This window comes from Buteo buteo, chromosome 20 (genome assembly GCF_964188355.1).
Source record: "Buteo buteo chromosome 20, bButBut1.hap1.1, whole genome shotgun sequence".
NCBI lineage: Eukaryota > Metazoa > Chordata > Aves > Accipitriformes > Accipitridae > Buteo > Buteo buteo.
In genome coordinates, this window is record NC_134190.1 from 2954097 (window position 1) to 2971363 (window position 17267).

Sequence of the window (17267 nt, forward strand, 5' to 3'; positions counted from 1 at the left end):
CAGGATGTTCTGTATCATGCATTCAGCACTGTTCCCCCCACGCAGAAAAGTTAGAGGAAGGCAGGGCCTGGCTAATAACCTGAATAGTTCACCTCAGAATCACAGTGGCATCAGCTTTCTATGGTTAGTGTTTTAGTTTAAATAAAAGAATACTCGCTAAGCTGTTCAGAAAGTCTTGCATGGTAGCCCCAGCCCTTACAGAGGCATTTAAATATTACGGAGATAGAAGTAAAGATTTGAGAGTCTAATTGGCTGAGGTTACTTGCAAAATGTAATTTGTACTTCATAAGTATTGTATAAAAGTGGCATATATGGTTTGCTTGTCTTTTGTGTGTGTATATGTGGTATTCATGCCAGTGTTATTTTGCAGACAATGGTACATGGACTCAGCTGTGGTTGGTGTCAGACTATCATGAGCATGGATCACTCTTTGATTACCTGAACAGGTATACAGTAACAGTGGAAGGAATGATAAAATTAGCTTTGTCCACTGCCAGTGGTCTTGCTCATCTTCACATGGAAATTGTTGGCACGCAAGGTAATCTAAAACTATTCAACTTGTCATGTGGATAATACTGGGTTTCTTAAAAATGATACATACGTAGCTCTTCCTACTATAATTCTCTTCTTAATTAGAACATTCAACCTTTTCACAGTGTAGTTGCTTTGCACACAGCTACTTACGTGATGAGAAGGCAGCTGAACTCAGCACAGATACCCAAGTTAATCCCTTCCGGAGCTGAGTGAATTGAAAAATGTCTGTTTGGGACCTGTGATAATTTCTGAACTAATAGAAGTTCTTAATTTGTAAGGGTTTTTACCTTCCTTTCTGTGGTATACCCAGGTTTTGTGATGTAACAATCCTTCCTACAAAATACCTATTAAAAGGCACTAAGTAATGGTGCCTGTACAACTTTCTTAACTTTGAGACAGCACTATGGGTCTATTTTCAGAGAGATTAGAAACTTTTTTGTGGCAAGTAGTATGTGTACACAATAAATACTTGCAGGAAGAGGGAAAGGAGCAGTAGGGTGGAGTAATATGGTAGATGTTTAAGGCACTTTTCTGGACAGACAGCCAGTCCACAGTGAGTGATTTCAGAAGTTACCTTGATGCATAATAAGCAGTAGAACTGGAAGGAATTCTGTAACTTCAAACAAAATCTGCACCAGGCTTAGAATAATAGCAGTTATCTTTTTTACAGATGCGTAATTTCTGGGTTTGGGGTCTTTTTTTTCCCCTTACAGGCAAACCAGCGATTGCCCACAGAGATTTGAAATCAAAAAATATATTGGTAAAGAAGAATGGAACATGCTGCATTGCGGACCTAGGGTTGGCAGTTAGGCACGATTCTGCTACAGACACAATTGATATTGCCCCAAACCACAGAGTGGGAACAAAAAGGTAAAATCATTAAAATGATGCGTCAGGTGACTTATTATAATAAAATGCTTTGGTTTTTGTCTTGTCCCATATAGAAGATTTTTGTGGGTACAAATACAAGCAACAGGAAAATGTAAACAATGGCAGGTAGAATTCCTAGACACTTCCTTGCCAGCTGGTAATGTAGTTAGACAGTAGGTGCTTAAAAAGCATGTTGAATATTGGCGTTTATTACTAGTATGTGTAAATACTGAAAATTTGCAAAATATTATAGGGCACAAGTATATATTAAAACAATTAGGAGACTTCATGAATGGCAGTTTTAGAGACTTCACTGCCGTATCTTTATTCTTTTTGCCTTGTGTTGCATGGAAATGTTGCTTGCAGCCCAGTCTGGAATGTAAGACAGGATATTGCCAGTGAAAGTAAAAAGCTGGGGGTTTTTCAGTGTGAAGCCTATGTGGTAGAACATAAAAGGTGCAGTGTCTTGGATGCAGTCTTTCATGGGATCATATTTTTGAGAGAAGTACAAGAGCTTAAAACAGCAGTCATCTGTCATCTAATGCATAAATAGAATTATCAACGGATAAGTCAGTATACTCCCTTTCTTTTAAAGGCCTACTTCTGAATTTGGCAATATGGATTTTCTTGTCTCAAAAGAACTCAGAGCTCTTTAACTCCATCAACCACAAGTGCAAGTAAACTTCCTGGCTGTAATTTATCATTGCTGAACCTCCAGACAATAATAACTGGAAGCTGTTTTGAAGAGAAGATTAATTTCCTTTAGTAATCTGTGCAGCTATACAGCATTTAGAGATAGTAGCACTAACAGTGAACCACAGCAGCAGAGTTGTGTGATGCGGGCAGCCTTTTTGTCCTTTTGATGCCTATGGGTTCAGTGATACATCAAACTGAAGTTTGTACGCCTGTCACAGAGAAATGTGTGGAAGCCCAGAGTTTCAGGGCTGTATGTGATTAACTCCAGCATATGCCTTAGCAGTGTTGGAGAAAATTCTGTGTTGATGTTGCCCAATCTCCAATCCATACATAAAAAAATATATTTTTTTAATAACTTTCTTTAGTGAGTGATACTGCAGGGGAGTGGGGGACGGGGAACGGTGATTGGGGTTTTACAATGAACTAGGATGCCCCTTTAGCCGTGGCTTTTTGGAAGAAAGAAAAAGTCAGGTTGTTTATTTTGTTAAGGCTCAGTGAACAGAAGCTTTTAGAACATGTACTGAAAATTTATTTTACTGACAATTATATTGCTGAAATTACTTTGTTTTAAAGCTCTGCTGTACTAGTCCTTTGCCAACTTTAAAAATACCACACAAATGGTCAGATGAGATTTATTTTCTGAACTACTACTAGATTACAAAGTAGCAGGCTTTATTCCTTCTCAAAGTCTCCAGTAATCATTGGTAGCAGCAAAACAGCAGACTACTGTGGAATTTGTCAATGTGAACTTAGCTGTGTGCAGGGCATGTACCACATGTGACTTAGTATTTTCTACTACAGCTACATGCAAAGAAAAATGGTGTGCAAATCAGTTATTTTCTTTAGTCTAGCCTTTGGAGAAAGCATCCTTTCAGCTGTGTCTGTAGATCCCACTTACAAGATCTCTTCATGCATAGGCGCTATTAAATTGCTTGTTCATCTGCCTTATGCTTCTTGACAAGGGTAAAGCTGTAGTAACTCTCTTGCTGCAGTGGGCAGCAGCATGACTAAGTCTGTTTCCCACTTTAAAGACATCAGTCACTTCTACCACTCTGAAAATTGTTCATTCTCATAAAAGGCTTGGTCCCCTCTTCCTCCCTCTTGTGCATTCTTAGTTAAGTAACTCTGCACCTCTGATTAATTTTTCATAATAAAGTTCAGATCTTACCTGTTCAATGGCAATTTTATTCTCATTGATTGCCACTGCTGGTATCTCTTCTGCACATGGAAGCTCTGTGTGCAAGTTCAGGGAGATTTGGCTAAGTTTATATTTTTCTAATGATTGTCTGTTGTAAAAAATGTATGGTCTAGGGAGCAAGCAAGACTCACTCTTGGGTGAGTGATATAGGTGCTGAGCCAGACTGATGATCGTTCTCTCTGAATGAATCTTTCTTTTCTGTTCAGAGGCTTAGCTTTACCAGAGGGTGTGAACTGTATGCTTTCACAGCTCAGCCTGCAGCATAAAGCAGGGAATGTGAGCTTTAAACTGAGAAGGAAATAGAATCCCTCTCTCACTCCCTGAGGCAAGGAAAAAAAAAACCCTCATTCTCCTTTTTTTTTTTTTTTTTTTTTGGTTGGTTTTTTGGTTGGTTTTTTTTGAGAAGTGTGGGCCAAGTGTTACTTTTGGTAGTTGAAATAGGCTGTCTTTCAAAGAAGCTTGGCTGCAAATTCCACCTTAACATGGGTGCTTTTCTGCAGTTTACCTAAACCCAGCATGAGCGGAATTCTAGCTATGCTTGTAGAGAACAGGCTTGGTGAAAGGAGAAGTCACACTTAGCATGTTGTGTATGGGTCCTGTTCGATGACACCAAGCTCCGTATATGTTGTAGAAGAAATTTAGGCAACAGAGCTCTTGGGGCAAAAAAGGGTGGGGGTAAGAGGTCAGCAGGTACCCAAAGTTTGGCAAGGCCATGCTCAACATAATTTGTAAACTTCTTTGTAGACTTATCCTTTTAATTCTTGGAGGGTACTGAGCTGCAGACCTTGTTCACAAGGTCCAAGTTAGTCAATGTAGAGTAGTTCTCTCCAGAACCTAAAATACTGTTTCTGACAAGCAATGCATTTCCAATATATAAGCTGACAAGGAGATGCATGTTTCTCTCCCTTTTGTCTGATAGCCGTGAAAGGACTAATCTGCTAATGGCACTAGATGACCTACTTGCCTTTCACCTCTCTTGTTCCAGCAATAATCTTTCAGACTTTTTGAGCAGTCAGTCACTATTCTGTGTTAGGAAAGCCAAAGCCAATCTAAATGCATTGATGGAGAATCATGGTAAGAGGTCAATTTGCCAATAAATTCAATGGAAGTCACATTTGGGGCGGGAGGGGGGATGGATTTTTTCTTTTGAGGTTATGAATTCAGCTCCATTGCCACATTCAGGCCTCTTATGGTCTTTCCTATTAAGACCCTTGTCCTTAAGATGATTTACAGAAACTGACACAACCTCCTTTACTGCTTGTATAAGTGATTCTGGCTGACAGTCTTGCAACATGGTTGGAGTTTTTGGTTTGGTGTTTTCCCAGCTCCATCACTCTTCTCATCCCCATGTGATCTTAAGATAGATCAAATATTCTTTCTTCTAGACTCAAAGCTGATCACTATACTGTCAAGTACATGAAGTAGCATAAGAAGATTATCCAATAATGCAAAATCCTTGGAGACTATTAAAACACCCACTACAATCTTGCATTCTTGATTAAAAAGGTTTTGATACGGGTGGCCCAGAATAATTTAAGCCTTGTCTATATCAAAGATTGTGACATATATAAACTTAAGACTCTGCTTCCATTCAATAAATACTGTCAAAGTAAATGTTACGTTCTTCTTTAGACAGTTGTCTGCTGCTTGTGCTGTGTTTATCACCTCTGGGGAATTATATGCCTGTACAGTGCTTAGGAGAGCTCTCATGTCAGGAACCCTTGTTGAAGTTCTGGACTCCTGGTTGCATTTTTTCTCTTTTGTTGGTAGACCTTGCTTCCTTGTATGTATGTCATTTCTGTAGGACACAGTAGTGCTGAGAGACTTCTTAAAGGTCTAATAGCCCTGAAATTTATTTTAAGTAGTGTGTCTTGTATTCTGCCTACCATCTCTGGTACTAGGAAGAGAAAATGCTAGTATTATGTTGATTAAGTGAAATTGTGCATAGGCTTCCGTGGCTGTTCCAGAGGTTGAGCTATTGTCAGACACCGTATTCCACTCCAGTAATCTATGTGTGTTGCTTTAAGTTAACCGTGCTCTCCAAAGTGCTGGTGTCATTGTTTGCCTGCTTCATTGTTATGTCAGCTTGAGATTGACAGGGCAGTGATGTGGAGAAACACACTGAACTCTGCTAAACGTTACATATTGGATTTAGCTGCCAGAGCTATACCAGAGTGAGAGAGCAATCTTATAACTGATGTTGACTGATGCAGCAAATACCATTCATTCTTTCCAGCAGGCAGTGGGGATGCTGCTGTCAGTAACTCTCAGAATGCAGTCCACATTGACATTTTTTTGATGTTCCCACATTAGGCCTAGTCACTAAACAATCACTTGGATGCCATGACCAGTTTTCAGTCCTTGTTTCTTAGTTGAAAGTCCATGACAGATTTTGCAGTTTCAGGAAATGTTGATAAACTTTTGTGAGCACAGTTGTTAATGTGTAACCCAAATAGAATTTACTTTTAAAAAATTAAAAAGTCTGGCATGTTTTATGACGGGACTTACAGACTGTATGATGAAGAACCAGTTACTGCAATGATAGGGAGCCTTTGCTCCGAAGGAATCCTTCACAGTGCTGATTTTGTAACCAGCCCTTCGTGTCTATTCCCTCTAATCTTGCTGGGGGATGTTCTAAGTGGCAGATTCCAGGAGCCGGGGCTGCCTCCTGCCTGACCTCTGGAGCCCAGCCTGGTGTGTCCAAAGGTCTGGGACTCTGTCCATCCCAGGCCCACAGATGCAGCTGCTGCTTCTTTCTTATTTGGGATTCAACCAGTAGCGAGGCTGGGCATACGCAGACACATACACTACAGACAGGGCCGATTACACAGATTGCTATACACCATGTGTTGTCTTCAACACCCACATAAAACACTGTCAGAACTTGTATAAAATATAAGTACAGTCAGCCAAGTCTCCTTCTTTCTCTTCAGCTGATCAGGATTGAACTTCATTAGTGAAAACACACCCTCCCTTCTGCAGCCTCACAAGCCCGTGGAAGTTTATGAATCCCTCAACTACCAGTACAACCCTCGGTGTGTCTGATGCCCTCTTCTGTGCTCCACAGGTCGCCTACTTACCAGCTGGGCTGTGTTAATGCACAGTAGCAAAGAGATGCATGTGCCTTTATGCACACCTACGTGCATGGATTCCCTCGAATACCAGCACAGGCCCTCCGCCTGTCAAGCATCCCTGCCTGGGCCACCTATTTGCTGGCCAGAACAGCTTGAAGTTTGCTAGTGAATTACACCCATCCACACCTGCCATGCATACCAGCTTTGGGGGAAATACAACCCTTCTGGCCCACCCCAGCAGCTGGCTGGGGCACATAGACCTTATGACCTGTGATTCCCACTCCAGTTGCCGGTGCTGAGAGGCCCTTACTCTGCTTCTGTCATCCCAGTTCTCCCCTTTAGCTGGTACCTGTAAGCACGTGAGTGACTGTGAAGGCTGTAACCCCTGGTACCACTTCAGCAGCTGCAGCGGAGACTCTTGTTCGCTCCAGTTGCTGGCACCAGGGGTGTCTTCACCCACTGTCTGACTGCAGTTGCTGGCCCAGAATTCATTCCCACAGTAGCTCCAGATACGTGCTCCGAAGACCTGTGGACACGCACTGCTGGGATCTGCGGTTCCCCTTCCAGCTGAGACCCTCCTTCTGTGCGGTTGCTGGCACCCCATCCCCAAGGGCAGCTTCATCCCTCATCTGACTCCAGTTGCCAGCCCCGAACTCACTCACGCCTGCCTCCAGTTGCTGGCACGTAGTCCTTAGAGCACACGTGCACGTCGGCTTGAGAGTGAGATTGCTTAGAAAGATAATTAGGATTTAAGAAGATAGGATACGCTGCGGTGAGCAGGTGCAGGGCTTGGTCAGACAGGCGTAGTGACTGGCAACCCTTTATGCAGCTGGCCCCTATGATACCCATTTTTAGTGCTCCACTTCTGTTCCAGTTACCCTTCTCCTAAACTTTCCTTGATAAGCATTGCATAGTCCCACAGGCCTCCCTTGAATATCCACAATCCTTGTGTTCCTCTTGTTTCCCACTTATTAGCAGTTTACAAGGTCCGGACTGGCCCTCTAAAGCTGTGCCTGGAGTTTCTTAATAGCCCATCAGTTAGCAACTGGAGACTTTTGGTCTGTGTTATTGTCTCTGTTCTCCTGTGTCTATCAGGTTTATGGCTCTATCTGTTTATCATTGTACTTATTCCCCCTATTGTTGTGCTTGTTCCTCTAGGTTTACTTATTATCCCCTTTGCCCTGAAAGGTCTTTGTTTGGATAACATTAATGAAGCAGATTTTCCTTTGTGTCCTTTTCCACATAAGTATTGAAATTTGGTTTTGAGCTGATCAGTAGCATGAACTTTCCCTACAGTGAGTATTTATGAAATTAAACATTCTCTTCTCTTTTTTTTTTTGTTTTGTTTTATTGCAAATAGGTACATGGCACCTGAAGTTCTAGATGATTCCATAAATATGAAACATTTTGAGTCATTCAAACGAGCAGACATCTATGCAATGGGATTAGTGTTTTGGGAAATAGCTCGGCGATGTTCAATCGGTGGTATGTGGCAATCTTTACAAAATTGGACATACTAAGGATTTATAAGTAACTTAGAGAACCTGAATAAGTTTGAGTAAACAGTTTGCTCTAAAAACGGTGCAAGGTAATAGCCAGTACATCTCAGACTTTCTAATTGTTAATCCTGTAAATGATGACTGGTTTATTTGACCTCTTTGTAAATTGATGAACCATACCTGTTGAAGAAAATAGGAAATATCCTTGTCTATATTAATTTTTTTCTAAAACCTTTGCATAGAGGGGAGAAAAGGCTGAAGTTAAATGTCCTTGAGAGCAAGGGGCAAACACCACAAGTACGGGCTAGCTATAATGTGTTCAGAAAACATCCATACCTTATTTAAAATAGAACATGCTATTATAAATCATATACTAAAGACATGCTTCTTGGAAGCGTAGCATATGAAAGATTTGACATAGTTTCCATCTTTTCCAAATACATAAATTTCAAAATTAAAAGTTCTTCAAGGGTAATGTAAATACTCATAAGGTACGGTTAAGGAATTTTTTTTTCTTTTTTTAAATTTATTTGTCAGTCATTGTAATGTAGTTTTTAAAAAATAAAATCAAAAAAGAAAACAGTAGGGTACTGATAAGGAACACAGTAAAAAGTGAAGAATATGTAATACAGTGTCAGCTAAAATAAAGCTATTTTCAACCTATTACAGGGATCCATGAAGATTACCAGTTGCCGTACTATGACCTTGTTCCTTCAGATCCTTCTGTTGAAGAAATGAGGAAAGTTGTGTGTGAGCAGAAGTTAAGGCCCAATATTCCAAACAGATGGCAGAGCTGTGAGGTATTAACTAACCTTGCTAAAGCTGTTTTAATGGACACTAGAGCTTTTATTGATTTCAATGGCTTAAAAATTGTGCTTGTTGTTGAAGGGAGAAGGGTTGCTTCTGGGAGAACTTAATTTCATTCTGGTCATTGTGGCTTTATTGAATGTCATTGATCCTTGGTTATACATTAATATTTAATGTAATTTCACAAAAATTAATAGCTAATCCTGTGTGGAGGATTTTAGGATCCTTTCCTGAGAAGCATAGGTGATGCTAATGTAAATTAAAGGTAGTCTGAATTATATTATACAGGAAGCATCACTGCAAATAAATTGTGCAGCTGGGGGTTGTACTGCATCTGGCTGGGATTGAGTTAGCTTTCTTCAGAGCAGCCTGTATGGTGCTGTGTTTTGGATTTGTGGCCAAAACAGTTTGATAGTAGACCGATGTTTTAGCTAGTGCTGAACAGTGCTTGCACAGCTTCAAGGCTTCCTCCGTTTCTCACCCTGCCCGCCCAGCTGCTGAGTAGGCTGGGGGTGGACGAGAGGCTGCGAGGGAACACGACTGGGAGAGCTGACCCAAATTGATCAGGGGGATATTCCATACCATGCAATGTCGTGCTCAGCAATAAAACTGGGAGAGCGGGGAGTTTTCCAGGGGTTGCTGTTGCTCGGGGACTGGGTGGGCATCATTTGGATGGTGGTAAGCAATTGGATTCATATCACTTGATTTTCTTTGTTTTGGCTTGGTTTTCCCCCTTTGCCTATTAAGCTGTCTTTATCTCAACCCACGAGTTTTCTCACTTTTGCCCTCCCGATTGTCTCCCCCATCTCACTGGAGTGGGGAGGAAGCGAGCGAGCGGCTGCGTGGGGCTGAGCTGCCCACTGGGGTTAACCCACAGCAGGCGTAGTAAAGATACATGAGTTAGTCAGGTCCGTGCCAGTTGGTTTGTAACTAGGCTGGTTATCTCTTTCAAGAACTGGACTTGCTAGTTTCAGCTCAATACTCTGCCAGCGCAGCAGCACTGTACTGCTTGTTGGGACACAAATGCAATCTTCAACAGTGCCGTGCTGCCTCGTGTGAATGCTCACTTGGAACTAACTCGCTCAGGGGTCTTTGCCCTACCGTTGTGTAGTCAAGGAATATCCTACAGACTGGCCAGAATAGTAAATGCTTTTAGGAATTTTCATCCAGAACTGTGGTGGCCTTAGTGCTTTGTGTGTCTCAGAATTTGTACTGTGTGCACTAACTAAAAGATGAACACAGTTATTAGGAAGCTGAGACTCTAGTAAGCCAAAGGCTTAGAACTGAAGCGTGCATGTAGCGACTGCTCCTGACGTGGCCATGCCTCTGTAGAAGTGCCTGCCTGATTCTGGGGTGAGCTCATTACACTGCACGGACAGTATCATGCACAGCAGCGAGCTCTTGCCTTTCCAGCCAACTTTGTTCATATTGCTTGCTCTAGGAACCCAGCCAGGGCTAGAACCGATGCTTTCTGATTCAGAGCTTAGGAGAAGAGCTGCAGTAGGCTACGGTAGGAGTAAGAGATTGATAAGATACCATGTACTTTAGGTGGAAGAGGGAACTAGGTTGTGGCATGTGTGAAATGAATACATGGGTGAAGGTCTGAGATAACAGATTGGGCAAGAGAACGCAAGTAGGAGAGAAAGGCGATGATACGCACCAACAGACTGTAAAGTCATTTTTTTAAATGCTGCCATTCCAATCCTGCAAACTTACTTAGCAGCTCAATGTGATACAGCTTTGGGAGTAATTCTTGGAATGTAGAGCTATTATTTTATTTCATCTTCAGTTCTTGTGTTATTTGCATTGTTACTTGTGTAGTAACATTCATGGATTTCAAAGAATGGCTGTCTGAAGGATAAAAAGACTCCAGAAATTTTCAGTCATTAGAGAGCTTCAATTTGAGGAAGACGGCTGATGAACTTTGAATTGCTCTACCTTGAAACTAACTCCTTAACTGGAGGTACAATAAAAAAGAGTGTATTTTTGTCTAATGTGAAAATTCAGAAAACAGTTACAGGCAAGCTACTAGTTTTTCATTAAAATATTTTTGCATGGGCTGAAATTCTACTGAAAAATACTAGTTATGCTCTATAGGATTTTAAAGAATTTTATTTTTCTGTCAATAAAGTAAGAATTTGAGTTTTTCATACAACACAATTCCATGCAGCTGTAGTACTAGTTAGTAATAGATTTCAGAAATGCATAAAGAGGCTAAGGCAGAACAGAGGTTACATGGGCTACGTTGGAACAGCAGCACATATAATTACTTGTCTTTCCTTTGCAGGCATTACGAGTAATGGCAAAAATTATGCGGGAATGCTGGTATGCCAATGGAGCTGCTAGGCTAACAGCTTTGCGCATTAAGAAAACATTATCGCAACTTAGTCAACAGGAGGGGATAAAGATGTAATCCTGGATTTGCTACCGAAGAATACTGTAAAAATCCATATCTGCACCAGAGTGGCGTGTTAAGAAGGTTAATTGTTCTACCTCATTGGGGGAACAGAAGGATATTGCTGCCTTTTAGTACTTCATAGGAACGTCACTTACTAGGATTTTTGTGGACGTGCTAAACAGTTGTGTTGGGTCCTTTCTGTGCACTATGAACCTCTTTCCCAGGTTACTTACAAAACATTGTGTAGTCTAGTTTTATTTTAATTAACCTATAATTTTTTATTTGGAAAGTTGATAGCTGGTCTTAACTTCTCGTTAACTGTGCTAAAAATAGGAGGTCATTTTTAAAATGGAACTGGTTCACTGTATTGTTCTAGAGTGCATTGATGGCTCTCTAAGCAGCTTTATTCCTGGCTGGTACATTGACTATTCTGAACCACTGTCACGGTTCTTTGATTCAGATTGTGAATGTACTGTTGGAGTATACTTTGCTAGCTATTAAGGTAGTATATCTCTTGGACTCTTACCTTGATTTACAAATTGACCTCATTCAGTTGTGGGAACATAATTTATGCAACTGTACTTTATACGTGATTACTGGGGTTTTTCCACTTTCTCAGAACATTACATTGCCTTCAAAATAGATTGTATTATACCAGTAAGTGCCGCTTTTGAGTCTTTTAATGCAGAATAGTAGGAGCGTACAAAGCCTATGGTACTTTTGGTTTCAAAAATACAAGCTAAAAATCAATCGTTCCTTTGCCTAGCTAAGATCTAATTCACACTCGTTTTCAGCAAGTGAGCACATGATTCATGGAACACCTTTAATTTTACCAAAATCTGACTCTTTAAACCACTGTAGGAGTTTTAAATAGTGTAAGCTAGTTAATTCACTGTCATATTTTGTAATTGTCAAGTCATCAGTCATAATTATGTATAAGATTTTTTTTTAATCAAGTGGTACTTCTAAAATGCTTGAAGTACCTATCTACTTCAGAAAAGTAGCAAGAGGAGTAAGGTGTTCTTAAGGGAGATTTTGCTCCATTAAATCAAATATGAAAAGCATATTTTCTGTGCAGTTCTGCAGAGTCTTTAAGGCTCAAAGAACAATATTTGCAATTAAACGAGGATTAAGTGCACCTGTAATTAGGGAGAAGTTATTTGGGCTTTTGTACTAGAAAGTTCAAAGCTGCTTATAAATTTTATGTGCATATATTTTGTGTGTGCCTCATACACAGAAAGTGGTGAGCTACAGAAAGTGGTGAGCTGCAGGTCTTCGGATACAAATACCAGAGGATTCGAGCAATCCTCTTCATAGTTACAAGAACAAAGCTTATGATGGCTTGTGTTGTCATAAGAACACAGAAGAATATGCATGGCTTTAGTCAAGATTTGCCTGAGATTTTAAGGATATCACAAGATTTTTGCAAACTCGTTTAGAAATTGAATTGCGTCCTGCCCGAATGTACGACTTCTGGAGGGAACTGGGGGATTTAATATGGAAAATTCTCTTTAAAAAACTGCTTTTACCAGGATATTTTTTTTTCAATTACAGTTTTAGGAGGAGTCTGGTTGACCTTTGGTTTCATTAATGCCTGAAACACTCAGTTGTATGTCAGTATGTAAATGTGCCTGGTAAATAATACGCGACCTAACCTCCTACTCTCCAGAACACATCAGTATCCATCCTGTTGTGCAACACGCTCAGCAACCTTCCCTCTGCTTTCTTTTCATTCTTCAGCACACAGTCCACTGAGAGAGAGCTTTTCACAAAGCCAGTAGCAGCGGCAGGGTGGTGGCTAACAGAAGCATAGTCGAGACTGTATTCCGTGGTCTGTGATATGTGGTAGTTAAAGCAGTAAGATGGATGGGTCCTAGCAAGAAGAGGCTATATAGGTGATGTGAGGCTTAGCCAAGATAAACCTTAGCACTTTGCTAGCTCTTGCGTGTTTCCAAATTCTTAGTGCTTGCTTGGAGATAGGTTTAACTGATGTGGGAATTACAGACCTTCAGAGGTTGAACTGCAATTAATGAAATGCTTTATTCAGCCACCTTTATGGATGAGTTTACTCGTACTGGAAGGTGGCATCCAGGAAAAGAAGAAAAAGTAAGAGAAGTTCTTAGAAAACAATTGATTTTAAACATATGTACAGCTGTCATGCTTAACGTTTGTTTAGCATTATCTGACCAGTCAGGCTTCTGTGCTTCAGGCCTCTATCAGTCAAAGCTGCATCAAAAATGACTTCGTGTAGGTATTTTAAATAAACAACGCCTTTGTGCAAATGGACAGCTGTGCACCACAGAGTTTTTTCAATTATGACTGTTCTACAAAAATGATCAAGTATAACTAAACTCCAAAGTCTATGTACTTCGCATGCCTCTAACAAGTTCTATGTATCTAGACAAATATTTAAAGAAAACAGGTCAGCATCAAAGTAGAATTTACTAATCTCCATACTAATTTCAAAGGCTTTCTATTTAAACAATTAAACTTTTTGAGTTTTTCATAGGCATAACTGGATCTTTACCATAGATGCAAATGGTGTAGTTCATACTTTAGAATCATCAGACTGCTGGCATGCTTCAGATCTTTAAGGTAATCTTGATGGTAACATGGGAGAGCTTCCGATATAATTCATCAAATAATTTCATTAGTAGCTTTTTTTAGCACCTACAAAACCTTATCACCGTAACGTTTTGTTTCCTAAAATATAAGGAGCAGTTCTGTTGCATTTAAAAGAGAATCTGTGGCAGCTGAACAGCATCATCTCATGTTACATCTGTCTCATCTCATTCTTCAGTCTTCATTCTCCTGAATTGCTAGCAACTATTCTTATATTGTTCTAATTTTTCCCTTTGTAATGGAAGCTTGCAAAAACAAAACACAGGAAGGATGCTTGATACAGTGTGTGATGTTAGGAATGTTATTTTGGGACAACCTTATTATTCATATTGGAATGCTGAACAGGAAAATTCTGAATAGAGCTATATGTATCCTCAGTTCTGACACCACAACTTCAAGCTTTGTTCTTCTTTTCCATTATATAAACTGAACACCTTTTACAAAGGCTGTGTCTGTATATATTATGTAACTTTAAATGTTACCTGTGTAAGATCATATCTTATATATATGGACACAGGTACACATAAGTATTTTTTAAATTAAGATTGTAATATCACCAGATCTGCTCTTGGAAATCCAGGGGGACCAAAATATTTTAGCATTCAAAATATTAATTTTGTATCATTTCAAGTATATACCAAAACAGTTTCTGATGAATACTGATGCAAATGTTTATTGTAAATATTACATACATTATACATTCACTTAAGTTTTTGTGGATTTAATCAATTTGACATTTTAGTAGCATTGAAGCCTCAGTTTGGTTTACAGACTTGTGACCAGATGGATGTGGACATGGAGAATAAGGAGCATTGGAAATGGTCTGATGCTGAAAAGCCCAAAACATTGTGTTTGGAATGCTGGAATTCTTCAGGGACCTTCCAACCTTAAAAGCTGGAATTCTGGGATGTTTCTCAAGCTGACTTTCCAAGTATGACACAGTGTCACCCTCCAATGGTTCCACTTGTAATCCTAAGAAAGACTTTGTATATAGGTAAAGACATTGGGATTGACTGTGTGGGGACATGAAGGTGTCAAATGAAACAAGAGGCTATTTTATTTTTTTCAATAATGGTTCTGAGTGTGATTGCCATGAAATTCACCTTTTAGTTAGTTCCTTGTTTATATCGTGCCATTGAAACGATTGCAAGGTGTTAATCATTTTGTGTTTTAAAACAAAAAAACTTCACCATATCAGTTGCTTTAAACTCAAATTACCTCTTAAAAGACCAAGGTACATTTACCTCATGTGTATATAATGTTTAATATTTTTCAGAACATTCTCCAGGTTTGCAGTTACATGTTTCTAGAAATATGGGTATTACTAAATTTACAACTTCAGCGGTACTAAATGTATTATCTGGTGCCCCAAAACACTTTAATTTTCTGTATTTTATTGTATTAGCAAGTTTGCTGCTTTGTCACTGTAGCACCTGCCCTTACATAGCTGTGTGGATACTGCCTTGTAAATTTTACTTTTTGGATGATTTGAGGATCCTGTACAGATGAGTGTCACTTTTTTTAAACCTTACAAAATTGTGCATTTCCCTTACATTTCTGAAAATATGTATTGTATTTGTAGAGTATACATTTCAATGGATTGTAAATAGGACAGTAGAAGAGTGGATGCTTATGTTAAGTGCTAACACTACAGTAGAGAGATTAAAGCAGTGAAAATAAATAACTTTTTTCAAAATGCGTGAGTTGTCTTTCAGAGAAAGAAGTTGCAGGTGGGTATGGGTCTGGGTGTGACGTTCTTACCTGGCAAAATGTGGGCTTACTGTGAATTCCTTTCCTCAGAAGGAATTTCTGCTAGTATAAAAATGATAAAGGGGTTTGCTAACGCTGAGGCAATCCATCTCACGTATGCTATACAGATAATGATAAAGCACCTGATCTTTCTTGTGTCCTGCAGTAATGTTTGAATAATTACCTTGCTGGTATCTCTGATCTCTTGGACAAAATAACTAATGACAGTGTGTTCCTTCTCTCCGTTTATATTTACATAGAAGTAACAGAGCTGCTGAGGATTTCAGACTGCTTAAACAGCTGACCTTGGTGCATCACAGAACAGCAAGTAAAATCAGCTTGTGTTGGAGTAGATTGTTTTTGTGCAAAACTCAATTTTAGACTGGTGTTACATTTCTGAAGGAAGGTGAAGATGCAGACACAACAAAAAATATGACATCTTGCCCTTCCATAACTTTACATGCATCCATTAATTTTGGCTCAGAAATAACCAGACTGAATTACCAAAAAGCACTTCTTCCAGCAAACTCTTTCTCCAAAAATGGGAAGCCATAAGGTGTCCAGAGAAAGACAAAAGCCACGTCAAAACGCTGTGTTCCTGTTTAAACTCTTTCACGGGAGGTATGATTATTTGGCTGAGAACATGCCTCTCTCCCTTGAGCAGCTAAAGGAAGGCCTTTCCTACCGCTGCAAGCGACCAAAGTTCAGTAAAATCCCGAGACCCCTCATACATCTCCTAGCAGAGGAAATGTATGGCCTGGAAATAGCATAGTAATGTTGCTGTCGACCAAGCTTGGTTTTTTATTAAATAGTCTTCTGCGATTCACGCTTTGAGGGACTGAACCTAACAACTGAAAATCCATGAACAGCAAGCGGTTACCGCAAGTAACTTGGATGTGAGGATGTTTTAAGACCATTTTAGAGGAGATGTGAATTCGGGAGGTCCGCATGCTAGTTTGGATTACAAGTCAGTGTAAAGAGTGGCAGACTCAGCTGGTAGGTTTTGCCTGATAGAAATTGTTTTTTTAAAGTGTGGGGCTGTTGAAATAGGTTCTTTTTAATATCTGCTGCACCGAGGTAATGAATATTTTGTGTAGGTGCATCATAACTAAAGAGTGTATAAACAAGCTACTTTTATGCAGTACCAAGTAAGAATTGCAGTTTTCCTTTTATGAATTTTTGCAAGTGGGTAACTGTTGTACAGGAATGTACCAGGTAATTTTAGTACAGCATAAGGGTGGTCCTGGTAGAAAATAGATTCCTTTTAAATAGGACATTAAAAATTCCAAAGTTCTTATTCCATGCTCTTACTAGCTTGCTTTATCTATCAAGGCGTGATGTTTTAACTGGTACTAACAGCAGGGAAGCACATGGGCACGGGCAGGTTTTGTAGGGGAACGCTCTACAGCATCGCTCAGTTACAGACGTCTGGGTGACCGCTTGTGTGGTGGGATTCTGCGGGAGGGCTCCTGGTGAGCGACAGGGCTTCGGTCTTCCATCAGTTGAGAGACGTGTGGAAGGTACGTTGGTTTGCTTGCACTGCTTAGAGAATGTTTTTGTCTGGGAATTTGTGTAAGTGCTCATCATTTCATTGGAGAAGAGTTAACTAAAATCTTACCCTGCAAATCCCCTTGCTGACGTGATGGACTGCTGTAGTTTTATGAGTCTCATAATTCTGGCTCGGAGCGGCTGCAGTTGTTCCCAAGTCCTCCAGGTTGGAAAAAAAAAATGTAGGCGCAGCATTTCCTTCATTAAGTTGACCAGACTGCAAATAAAGTGTCCAGAAGTCCCTGGGAAACCCACAGCCTTGAGTCTTCCTG

At 40.0% G+C, this 17267-nt stretch overlaps 1 protein-coding gene across 3 annotated transcripts in view; it reads left to right on the plus strand.

Annotated features, from left to right (window-relative positions):
• Positions 1–15389, plus strand: part of TGFBR1 (transforming growth factor beta receptor 1) — a 36361-nt gene extending 20972 nt beyond the window's left edge. For all 3 annotated transcript variants that reach the window (XM_075052392.1, XM_075052393.1, XM_075052390.1), the window contains exons 5-9: positions 371–538; positions 1248–1404; positions 7733–7857; positions 8541–8671; positions 10966–15389. In XM_075052392.1, the coding sequence (XP_074908493.1) occupies positions 371–538; positions 1248–1404; positions 7733–7857; positions 8541–8671; positions 10966–11091 (707 nt within the window). In that variant the 3' untranslated portion in view covers positions 11092–15389. The remainder of the gene's footprint in view (positions 1–370; positions 539–1247; positions 1405–7732; positions 7858–8540; positions 8672–10965) is intronic.
• Positions 15390–17267: the final 1878 nt, after the last annotated feature.